Raw genomic sequence first — 13,002 nt, forward strand, 5'->3', positions numbered from 1 at the left:
AAGCACTCCTTTACATATCCAGAAAAACGTAACTGCTCATCTAACTATACTTATCCTGCAGTCTTTAATTCAATTAAAAGCTTCAATACCTGACTTAATTTTCCTAGTAATTCATTAGCTTTTATTCTTAATGCTTCCACATCGCTGTGTATTTTTCAGGCAACCGTGACATTTTTAATATGTTTTTGCAGTAAAATTGGAGCTAGTTTAGTTACATAAGTAAGAACAATTAGCTACAACAAAACTCTGATATTCAGAGTATAGAAGGTTTGTACTGACATTTCAGAATGTCTTGCTCTGTGTGACGCTTCAGATTTTCTTGTAGCATAACGTTAATTGGATTGTTCCTCACCGCATACAAAGATAATATGTTTTCTGAATAAATCTCCAAAATCTCAGTTGTTTTCTTATAAATGTCCATGTGTGTGAGAAGCTGGAACTCCCTAAAGAGCTAAAAGAAAAACAAATATTTGGTATTATTGCAATCCTGGGAACTGAAAACAGCACAACATGCACACTTTGAAGACAGGATAAAACTAGCTCAGTAAAAAAAGATTATAAATCAGAGGGGATGGTTTAATTTATTTTCAAAGCAAGGAATAAATACATCAAGTAACACCAAAATACTGTAAATAATGCACTGGTGTTTTGTATGGTATATTTAACACAGAACTGGTGAACCTTTCAAAGTGGTGTTAACAGTAAAAATGTGAGTTAGGTTAAAGAGAACAATGTTGGATACTTCACTGGAAACACACTGTAAAACATGTGCCTATGGTTATATCAGATCTATAACATGAAATGCTATGTCAATATTAAAAATAGCTATTACCTGATAAGGGCATCTTAAGAAAGGAAATAGTCTAAGAATGTCTTTTAAAGGTGCCTTATTATTGATCATTTTTCTCCGCATTTCAGTTGTTATATTCATTCTGTTATCCACTTCTTTCCAGTTCCTCTGAGTTTTCAGATATTCTTGCTTAAGCCATTTAATGTGTACATCCATTGCACTGCCTTCAAGATGAACTGGTTCTTCCTATCAAGAAACAAAGGACAGAACTGTGATGAATTACAATTTTTATCCAATGTAGCTTGTGTGATTTAAGTGTAGTCATAGTGTAGAAACTCTCAGCAGAAAGTACCTGTAGTATTGTTTCAGTACCAGCTCTGTGGACTTTCCTTCATGTTCTAATAGTTAAATGAAGAACTGTTTTCATATAATACTATAGATATCAGCCAAGTCTCCCAAGCTTAAATTACATATTTGAGGATATTAATGAAATTCTTAAGCCTGTGTCTGGTTTGTCTAATTGAAGGAATAGTATTTTCTTCTTACTCACACAGGTCCTTACAGCAGGACAATAAACTTTCACATTTATGCAACTGGAGTATTTACCTCCAAGGAGAACAACTGAACACAGGTAACTTTTAATGGAAAACATGACCGAGTAGTTTGACTGTTAGTGTATTCAAAAAGTTATCTTGTACTTGAAGATTGTTAACAATCCTCTTCAAAATTACTATTATTGTCCATGCTTTAATTCCAAACCCAGTAATTTATAGAACAAGATTGGCTATCCAAAGGAGTAGTATATCAGTGGCAGTAGCCTGGAGTTGTTAAGTTTCTATTAAAGGGATGCAGTGAATTTGCTCATAGAAACAAGCTGAGATGATGTACAGATACGCTGTTAGTACAGCTACTGCTCCCAGGCTGCATTTACCCTGGCTTTTTCCATATGTATTATCACTGATGCAACTGTTGTCTCTGTCAGTGGTGGCCTGTAGGTCAACGTCAGCGGGAGCTGAAACACTTCATCCTGTTCCCCAGAACATTTAAGACAGAGCTACAAAATACACAACATCCAAAACTGCTTCACAGTGCTCTGTATGTGCAGTTAAACTTTCCAGTTTAATTAACATCCTTTCTTAAATTGCACATATGGCATTCCGAGAATGGTTGCACAACATACACAGTTTAAAAACCTGTCTCCCTCCCAGTATATATCTGTGGATTTCAATAACCATAGGGGTCACAGAAGAAAATAAGCCATACATGCAAAACAGCTACCTACTGTGACCCCACATGTACTCCCCTGGCCCATGCTAGGCTGCTGTATTATCACAGTCTGCACTCTTTCTAATAGAGGACTTTAATCTGGATTGCATTACAAGAGTAGTATATGTTCATGACCAACTTCAGTAGGCATTCCTACCCTCCTCCTCACTGCACAGGGACAGAAGTGGTGGGTCAGACGATTTAAGTCCCATAACCATGGATGAGTGCTGGGAAAAAGAATTGTAGAATCATAGAACAGTTAAGGTTGAAAAGGACCTTAAGATCATCTAGTTCCTACTCCCCTGCCATGAGCAGGGACACCACACACTAAACCATGTTGCCCAAGGATCCATTCCAATCTGGCCTTGGACACCACAACGGATGGAACATTCACACCTTCCTTTGGCAACCCATTCCAGTGCCTCACCACCTTTGCAGTAAAGAATTTCTTCCTTACATCCAACCTGAACTTTTTCTGTTTAAGTTTGCACCCATTACCCCTTATCCTAGCACTACAGTCCCTAATGAATAGTCCATCCCCAGCATCCTTGTAGTCCCTCTTCAGATACTGGAAGACTGCTATGAGGTCTCCACGCAGCCTTCTCTTCCCCAGGCTGAACAGCCCCAACTTTCTCAGCCTGTCCTCATACAGGAGGTGCTCCAGTCCCCTGATCATCCTCATGGCCCTCCTCTGGACTTGTTCTAACAGTTCCATGTCCTTTTTAAGTTGAGGACACCAGAACTGCAGACAATACTCCAAGTGAGGTCACACAAGAGCAGAGTAGAGGGGCAGGATCTCCTCCTTTGACCTGCTGGTCACGCTCCTTTTGATGCAGCCCAGGATACGGTTGGCTTTCTGGGCTGTAAGTGCACACTGAAGCTGGCTCATGTTCATTTTCTCATCAACCAACACCCCCAAGTCCTCTGCAGGGCTGCTCTGAATCTTTTCTCTGCCCAACCTGTAGCTGTGCCTGGGATTGCTCTGACCAGGTGTAGGACCTTGCACTTGGCATGGTTAAACTTCATGAGGTTGATCTCCAGCTGGACATTGAGCCATTGACCACAACACTTTGAGTGCAGCCATCCAGCCAATTCTTTATGCACAGAGTGGTCCATCTATCAAATTGATGTCTCTCCAATTTAGAGACAAGGATGTCATGTGGGACAGTGTCGAATGCTTTGCACAAGTCCAGGTAGATGACGTCAACTATCCCTGTCCATCAGTTTCGTAGCCCCATTATAGAAGGCCACCAAATTGGTCAGGCAGGACTTCCCCTTAATGAAGCAATGGTGGCTGTCACCAACCACCTCATTGTTTTTCATGTGCCTTAGCATTGTTTCCAAAAGCATCTGGTCCACAATAGGTTGTGTATGTAGTGGCACCTCCCCTGAGTTCTATAAACACTCCACTGAACAGGAGTGTGGGGACTCCCAAGGGTTATGGCTTTAGATTTAATAGCCTTCAGCACATTTTTTCATTCCATTATTTTTCCCAGTCACTTTTCCAACTCTCATAAAATTACACATCCTGCATTCAGTGTTTTAACTGTACACTGATGGAAAATATTTTTATCTTGCTGCTTCTACCTTCTAATTGTCATTCTGGATTCAAAACCTATTCACCATCTTCTTGCCACTGTAGTGTAGATATGTTGTATTCTGTCTTCAGCCACCTCTTTTCCAGCCGAGACTGTCCTAAGCTGTTGAGTCATTCACATAGAAAACCTGGTCCAAACTTTCAGTTATCCTTGTTACTGGTTTTGCATATCCTGTAATTTCACCACAGCCCTCAGCTAGTTGAGATGTTGAAACACCACAGGTGCATCCAGTGGAATAGCGTGATCCTTTTTATTTTTTTTTCTTACATAATTCTGAGCATTTAATATACATTTTTGTTCTGCTGCTTAGCATTGTGCCAAGTTTTCTTTGGCATGATATAAAAATACCATTTGTGAATAGTAAGAATAAGCTCAGAGCCCATCACTGTAAATGTTGTTAGGGCTGGGTTTTCTCTTTGTGCCTTAGTTTTCATCTAACACTCTCAAGTTTTATCTGTTGGTTTTTTGCCCTGTCACTCAGTGGCATTGGGTCCTTCTGCAGTTCTTCAGACAGTGTTAGTTGTTACTACTCTCAGTATCATCACCCAGTGTGGTCAGCCAACTATCCTTTTTCCACACCTTTTAGAAAGATATTGAACTGCTTAAACTAAGCATTAATAATTTTTCTGCTGTAAAAACCAGCTATTTCTGCCTGGCCTTCTTTGTTCTAATTTATTAATGCAAGGACCTTCTTGCTTACCTTTTTGCTTATCCTTCAGATTATAACTTCTAAGAGTCTTTGAAAGGCAGGTGGTGAAGTATTCTCTGAAGTTAAAATAAAATCTATCAATTGGATTTCCTGTGTCCTCAGGGCTGTTGAATACTTCAAAGAACTAATGAATTGATGAAGAATTACTTCTTTTCACTGAAACTTTGTTGATTCCTTCCCTATGTATTCATCTCTTGGATCTGCATTACAGTTCTTGCCAATTTGGCCAGTAAAGACAGTAGCTTTTTTGGTCAATATGGTTCCTTCCAACTGTGAATACCGTTCTAGTATTCACACATCTCCAAGTCAGCTGTTCAGCTGTTCCTTAACCTGCTAACTTGCTCTGAGTTGGACGGACTGGCTCTTGCTTCAGTATGACCACTGCACAAAACCAAGGGCTGGTTTACTCCTGTCAGTCTCAAGATGCTCATGCTTTCTCACACTTGTACACAGATGGTCAGGTTTTTTAATTACCGTTGTGTTTTTCACTCCAGGCAAAAGCTAGTTTGAGGTCTCTGACTCTAAAGAGCTGTTATTACTGCTCTGGGTCTGCTTCCAAACCTCCTGCCCATAGAGCAGGAACTTCTTCAACCACCTGCTGTGGCTCATTTCCAGAGGGGCCATCACCTTCAGTGCCTCACTTGCAGAAGCAGGAAAGCAAAACAAACTCAATCTGGTGTGCTGTAACCACAGACAAACCGACTGGGTTGCTTAGAAACAAACACCGAGAACAAGTTATGACCTTTACTCCAGCTAATTTCTATCCCCCTTGTCAAGGCAAACAAAGCTCAAGCTCTCAATGTAGTCAGCTCTGTCTTTGAGAGCTAGTTTAGGTAGTGATATTATTAATTATCTAAATGAGACTATTTGACATTTTTGTAAGCGTCAGTGGCAAACTACCAATAGAAATACAGCAGTAGTATAAGGAAGAATTGCTGTCAAACTTATCTACTAGGAAAAAAATAATATGATGGAAGGCCAGACTTCATTGTGTAAATCGTCCATTACATTTGAGTAACATAAGCAGAAATCAGTGTTAGACCTGGTTTCCTTGCAGTGTTCAGTCTGCTTAGAGCAATGACCATCTGTAGCCTTTCCACCTTTTCAAGCTCCATTTTTAGGCTGAAGAAAGGTAGTTCTGAACTGTAAGCTCCTTAACATAGCTTGTTTAAGCTAGTAGTCTGTGTAATAGGTGTATATTTCCAGCCATAAAACACATCTTAAAAACTCAGGCAAGTAATAGAGCTCCAGAAATGTCCCAGATCCCTTGTAGCCTCATTTGGATATCAATTAATAACAGTTTTCTACTGGCCTTGATAGGTATTGATGTTTCAGAGATTACTTCTTATTTATTAAAGTGCGGTGGACACATAACAAGTGAAGTTAATGTACTTTGAGGACAGGCAATGATGAGTATGATGTAAAATACTTGGGGTGTTGTAAAACAATGCTGCATGCAGTGAAAGAGCAGGTGAAAACCCAGTTCTAGGGTTGGTATTAGCAACCACAGTTGCTATGATTTGATCTTGACTATACATGATGGCTTTAATACAGTGACAGTGCATGCCTTATATATCTAATCACTTCATTTTGTCCCTGGACAGTTTCATTCCTTCTGGGAAATACAAACAGCATACTGTAGTATATAGTGCTATGCAAATATAGATCCGCTGATAATTGGGAGAATAGATTTACTGCATCATTGCATATTTCTAATTCCAGCTGATTTAACACAAGTGATCCATGTTTATCAGTAAAAAACAGAACACAGCAGTAAGACCTCACTGGTGCATCAAGTCAAATGGCAGTGGCTGTCTTTAGCACTGTGGAATTAGAGAACAGTGACTTCAGATGTTTATGGACGAGTAGCTGTTTTCAGTCAACCTAGCTGAAAAGGGTAAAAGCATTCTGATTTATGTTCTTCATTATTTCTAAGCATAGTTTTATTGAAATACAGTCTGAAGGTTTTTGATGGAGCAGGAAAGTTTAGCATCACCTGAATTCTACACAAACTATTTCTGACTTCAGGATTTATTAGATTCTAACATCAAAAAAGGCTATGCTTTTATTGAAAAATTACAAAATACTGTGCTTGCAGCAGAATGCCTTTGATAACTTGCTTCATAACTCAATTCCTATTATATTCAGACCTTCTTCCTATTTTGCAAATTTGCCTTTTTCCTAGTAAAGTGCAGTGAATTGATATTAACTCAGCCACACCTAAATGCAGGAATCACTTACAATGTTTTAACTTTTTCCTTTCAGTTTTTCATTTATGAACAAGTTAATTTTTCAGGTAAATGGAAAGTTAACCAAGAGTTGGCTTTCTTTTGTGGGAAAGAAGTCATCTCAGTGGGGCGCCATTTTGCAAAGAATCTGGGTTTGGAAAGCTGGTTACTGAACCATTATATCACCCTATCATGCGCTAGTTTAGGGAGGACTCTAGTTCCTCTCCACTTTAACCATCAAAGTGAGAAAGCTAATTAGAGCACAGCAATTTATTAGTAAAATTCTGACAGTAAGGTTAAAGCTCAATTATTAACTCAATTATTTCAGTACTCAGAAAAGCTAAACTATCTAGACCAAAGCCAGGAGCTCTTGTCTCCATGCCTGAAGAATAGAAGCCAAAGCTAACAGTTCAGCATATATGCAGGACACAACTTAAAAAATAGTTGCTTTAAATGAGAATCCTTCATTCTTCAGGTCACCAACCTCCAGTGTTAATTGGTGATCTTTAATTATTTTTGTAGATAGATTTTTATCTTACTTAGCAACATACCAACCTCATTTTCAATGTAAAGAAATTCCTTTCTTTTTAAATCATAAGAGTTCTATTTTTGTTAAAAATATATTTGTGGAACAAATGAGTATTTACCTCAATGCCTTTAAAAAACAAGCTGCTTTATGTCACAAGCTCATGAGAAATAGAGAAAAAGGTCAAAGGGATGCAGAAAGGGAGTGAATGAGGTAAGCATAGGATATCCAGTACTTGCATGGCAATGTAACCTAGACCTTGCCTGAGGGATGGTCCTGGAAAGACTCTTAAACCTTCTGTTGGATTCACACACAAGAGGTGACAGCAACAGGGAGCCCTTCCCAGACTGCCCATGCTCACAAGCTCCCTGAACCTCTTGGCATTTCAGATTATCTGTGACTAAAGCCACTGGATCTAGAAGCCACATGAGTTGTAGGGCTCTTTGCCCACACGCCAGCTGCCTTTCCCTAGTGACCCCCAACTGATACAGTTCTACTTGTAACCATATACACATAGGTTGTGTTAAGATGCTCACATTAAAGCAGGAAAGCATACATACAAAAAACATAATTTCTTTTCACCAAAACCTCAAAAAAAACCCTCCAAATCCCTCATGCTTCTCATCTCCTGAAGCAAGAGGCTCATTAGTCATTTGGTCAGAGACAGGTTTTTAAATAAATGCCAAATTCCTTAATGTCTTTTTGATGGATCTTGATTTTTCCCATATGATATGAGATTACATTACCATATTCTTGTAAAAAGACCAGCACAGAGGGACATTTTTATGAGTCAGTGCCACAACCAAGGAAGTGAAACTGCTACATGTGTTTGTGGGGAGGAATGGAGCAATTCTTATGAATGATGTGTATCTCCAAGGTCTAAGCTTTCAGTTACTGTTTAAAGCCAGCATCATGAATCCTTAAAGTCATTAGTGTGAGTAACAAAGTAACATGACTGACTAATCACAGTGATGGAAGCTGCTCTTGGGAGGACAGCAGGAATCTCTTCTCTTTACAAGGGTTTACAGCAGTTCCTGAATGGTAAATGTAGCCTACGCATTGCTGTCAACAATGATCGAGATCTCTTTTTTTTGAAGAATGCCAACAAAACTTACTGGTTCCTCAGTTTGAGAGACTGAATTCAGATAGGACCAGCAGAGATAAAGGGATGGATGTAAGGACACTGCACTGCATGCTGTTGATCTCTTCACTGCCAACCATGGATTCAGGTTCCTCACCTGGGATGCTCTGGGACTGTTTCTTTGATGTAATTCCTTTGGATGGAGACTAAGCTGCTTGCTGGAAAGGGCAGAAACCATGTGATAGTAGTGAGAACCATCTCTTGCGACAGCAGTGCCACATAGACAGGTTCAGTGGTGCTGGCACTGAATGGGAGCTCCTTTTACACCATACTTTGGGACTGCCTTGCTGATGAGTAGCAGTGTTGGTACAGCTGTTGTATTGCCTTTTGTTATTACTGCTCTTGTAAGCTCCCAGCAGCAGCTAATTATATTTCATTTGAAAAAACATTTCAGGTTTTTCTTGCTAGATGCCAATGTATGCCAAATTCTGTTATTGCTTAGAACATTGCTGCTGCTAACAATTCTTGATTGCTGAGTCTACACCTGCATCAGAATTAGCATCAGTGTTCAAGGAACTTATGCAAGAAAACCTGACAGTAGCAGTTTCAGTGTCTTCTATCTGCCTAAACAAAGAACATGATGCTTGAATACTCCCACTAAGAGTATAGTGGGACCCTTGTTTCCTTGTTTGGAATAATCTTTTCCATTAATTGGGTTTTGTAACTTCTTCAGGATGAGAAACAGCTTTCACAGGTAGTTAAGTAAGCATAATGCGAATCTTGTATCTTGATTTTTGAATACTGAAAAGTGTGGTTTACTATTTTGTCTGGAATACATAGAGACACAAGGCATCTTAAAAACACAGTGTACAGAATCACAGAATCCCGAGGGTTGGAAGGGACCTCAAAAGATCATCTAGTCCAACCCCCCTGCAAGAGCAGGGTAACCTAGAGTACATCACACTGGAACTTGTCCAGGCAGGCCTTGAATATCTCCAACACAGGAGACTCCACAACCTCCCTGGGCAACCTGTTCCAGTGCTCTGTCACTCTTACAGTAAAGACGTTCTTCCTCATGTTAACGTGGAACCTCCTATGCTCCAGTTTACACCCACTGCCCCTTGTCCTATTACTGGATATCACTGAAAAAAGCCTAGCTCCATCATCCTGACACCCACCCTTTACATATTTGTAAACACTGATGAGGTCACCCCTCAGTCTCCTCCAAGCTAAAGAGACCCAGCTCCTTCAACCTCTCCTCATAAGGGAGGTGTTCCACTCCCTTCATCATCTTTGTGGCTCTGCGCTGGACTCTTTCAAGCAATTCCCTGTCCTTCTTGAACTGAGGGGCCCAGAACTGGATGCAATATTCCAGATGCGGCCTCACCAAGGCAGAGGGGGAGGAGAACCTCTCTTGCCCTACTAACCACACCCTTTCTAATGCACCCTAGGATGCCATTTGCCTTCTTGGCCACAAGGGCACATTGCTGGCTCATGGTCATCCTCCTGTCCACCAGGACCCCCAGGTCCCAGAACAGTTTTTATTACCACTATTGTAAGGGACAGCCCTTTTTGCATGGTGACTTTCAGGTTCATCATAATGACATTTAGTTTTCTGAACACGGAAGCATTTTAGATCAGGATAGATGCTCGGACAAGGTATGATTTGCTAAAAAAACCCCAAAGCCTAAAACCAAACAAAATGCTGCAGATTGATCTGGAGCAAGTCTGAATCTGAAAAGCAGGCAGTAAACTGGATACCACTCAGAACCCATCTTCTTGTCCCATGGGGTAGAAGAGAACTGAGAAGGCATCACAACTGTGCCACCACTCATAACCAAACACTGGACACAGACAGGTTGTCATGGTTTAAAACGAAGTCCACACAGCTCATTCACTCACTCCCCCCGCCTCGCACCCCCAGCTCCCAGAGAGTTAGGAAGGAGAATCCAAAGAATGTAGCCCCCATGGGTTGAGATAATCACAGTTTAATAGCTAAGGTATAACGTAAATCACTATTGCTACTACTACTACAAACAATAGTGATAAAGCCAATAACAAGTGAAGAGAATACAACACCTCACCAGCCACTGACCCATAACTCACCCCACCCTGCCCGACCGAGCACCGACTGATACCTCCTTCATCCCCCCCAGAGCTCCAGCCCTTCCGGGTCTCTCCCGGTCACATCCTGGGTATGACATGCTATGGTATGGGATACCTCTTTGGCTAGCCTGGCTCAGGTGTCCTGTCTCTGCTTCCTCCCGGCCTCCCCTCCTCCCTGGCAGAGCATGAGCTCAGAAAAGGCCTTGGACAAACCAAACATTTGAGCAGTAACTCAAAACATACTTGCTATCAGCAATTGTTCCCAGCCTGAAAGTCAAAACACACACTGCACCAGCTACAAAGAAGGAGAAAAAATGACTGCTACTGCTCAAACCGGGACACAGGTGAAGCAACATGGGCAGACTGCTTTCATGCAAAATTGACCATGCAACCTTCTGCAGGATTCACACTGTGTTGTACTCAAATTAGATGTTTAATTAAAGCAGTCTCTGCTTTAGCTACATATACTTCCCTTTTGGGACAGGCAGACTCTCAGAGCTAGATTACATGCTAATGCTAACTGCAAACTTTCAAGGCCACATAAGTCAGTTTGTATTCCCTTCTGATTTGTATGCTATGAAATACACAATGTAAGCAAAATGGGTGAAATCTTGTTTCGCTACCAAGGGACAACCTGTATTTCACTTTTCAAGACTAACAAAATTCCAAAACTTGAAGTTCTGAAAAGGACAATTTGCTCTTTGATCACCACCCCTGTGATGACCAAGCTAGCATTTGAACCACATGCTTTCATCATATGGAAGCAAATCACCAGCTCTAACCACTTTCCCTCTTCATCACCTTTTGCCTTTTGATAAGCCTCTGGCCAAAGATGCACACTGAGCATGTCCTATCTTCCTGTTGCTTTCTTGGCTCCCCCAAGTCGAGGGCCCCTCCTGTTACAACTAGCAAGAGGCAGTTTCTCTCATAGCCTAAAAGGACCAGAAGCCCCGTAATTCCATAAAGATGACATTTTGATGTTAAAAAAAAAAAAAAAAGAATAAGGTCAGTCAGAGCAAGCCACTGGATGGCTGACTTTGAAGTAACCCCACTCTGGCTGTGGAGGGGAGATTGGCTTGCCTTGTTCATTTCTGTGGTTTGATCATTCCTCTCATGGAAAGTACCTTCCATTTGCAGATGAATGTCATTAAGATTACAAAGCACCCTGCCCTGGATTACTGCAGCTCCAGGATATTTGTCTGACTGGAAAACGACTGAGAAGGATTCTCACCTCATAGCCAGAAAATTTGTTAATTAAGAAGGATTTCCTTATTTTCAAGTTCTAAATATCCCTCAGATATGGAGGCTCATATTAATGTCCAAACTTTTTCCAGTGGTGGCTCAACTAGGGAGCACTATTTTAAGCAAAACATCCTTCAGTGACAGACAGCTCCAGCATGGGTTTATGTACTTACCATTATTTTGCACACCTGCACTTGCTCAAGACCTTTGCTGTGATGCTAGCATCTAAAGTGAGTATACTCTTCAATCTTGCTTGAGTATAATGCTCTCTAACAAGGAACACATCAGCAGATGTTTTAAAGAAACTGGAGAAAATGCCAGATGCTGCAGCTGGAAGCAATGCCCTACATGGGAAGTGAAGTAACACTCATGCTGTGTTTGGAGCAAGGATGCCTGCTGGCTGGTAATGGGGCTTGGTCAGGCCAAGGATCAGATATCATCTGTGGCTCTGAGCATATCCCAGAACACCATAGGAAACATGTCTTGGCAAGCAACTGGTTTTTTTTTTTTCATTATGAAATAGAAAGTGTGGTTAAGGATTTCATTAGTAGTAAGAAATTTACTGCTTTTTTATATGAAACCAAATGCCAGGTATACCAGTGAGGCATTTCTTACTGGTAAATAATCTTTTTATCTGTTTGATAACATTAACAATCCAAGATTACACTGACACAAAACACATTTGACAGAGTTACATCTTATGACTCTTCAGAAACTAAAGCTCAATATAGAAGTCAGCTGTGTGCCTGGTAAGTAGGTCATCTGTTGGGAACAGATGTGCTCTTTCATCTGCACTGCTTGCCAGCTGGCTTTGGCTTATAATGCCCTAAATGTTCTACTCTGCCAGCTAAGAGAGAGTGTGATGATACAAACGGGTTAGGAATTCTTCACTGATGATTCTCCAAAGGTTTCCTTAACCTGGGATCCTTTTCCCCTCCTTTCACCTTAAATAATCCTGATGCATTGACTTCTAGTCCACAGAAGGCTGATCTGTTCCTCCAGTCTTAGAAAAGGAATGAAGGCAAGGGAATCTGTGTAATGATAATTTGAGAATCATTTGGTTCTGTCTGTGGTATCCACTTCTAGATCAAGCATTTTTTTTTTGAGGCTAAGATTCTGCTTAGCAGTTTAAATTTATCACAAAGCAGTTAGTGCCAAGATTGGCAGAAAGGTGCTTTTATGTGTGTCCCTGAACATACAAAATGAAAACACCAACACTACATTTGTTTAAAAGAATATAAAACAGACATCTTGTTCAGCTGTATTTGTAATGACATAATTCAGGACCTTAGAGTCAGACACACCTGCTTTCAAAGTAGAAAAACATTTGGAACTAAGAAAGTCATGACTCCCCCAATTTTTGGGATTCATTCTTAAGCCCTAATAGGTTTCTGTAAGTGTTAATTCTTGCATTTATATTATTTTTTTATTTATATTCATGATACAGGAAAAATCA

At 40.5% G+C, this 13,002-nt stretch overlaps 1 protein-coding gene across 1 annotated transcript in view; it reads right to left on the reverse strand.

Moving 5' to 3' along the window:
- The window catches only part of SAMD3 (sterile alpha motif domain containing 3), a 38,555-nt gene that overhangs the window by 2,196 nt on the left and 23,357 nt on the right, over nucleotides 1-13,002 (reverse strand). The window contains exons 7-8 of the mRNA XM_034060977.1: nucleotides 833-1,036; nucleotides 280-451 (exon numbers count right to left, since the gene is read on the reverse strand). Of these exons, the coding sequence (XP_033916868.1) occupies nucleotides 280-451; nucleotides 833-1,036 (376 nt within the window). The remainder of the gene's footprint in view (nucleotides 1-279; nucleotides 452-832; nucleotides 1,037-13,002) is intronic.

This window comes from Melopsittacus undulatus, chromosome 3 (genome assembly GCF_012275295.1).
Source record: "Melopsittacus undulatus isolate bMelUnd1 chromosome 3, bMelUnd1.mat.Z, whole genome shotgun sequence".
Taxonomy (NCBI): Eukaryota; Metazoa; Chordata; class Aves; order Psittaciformes; family Psittaculidae; genus Melopsittacus; species Melopsittacus undulatus.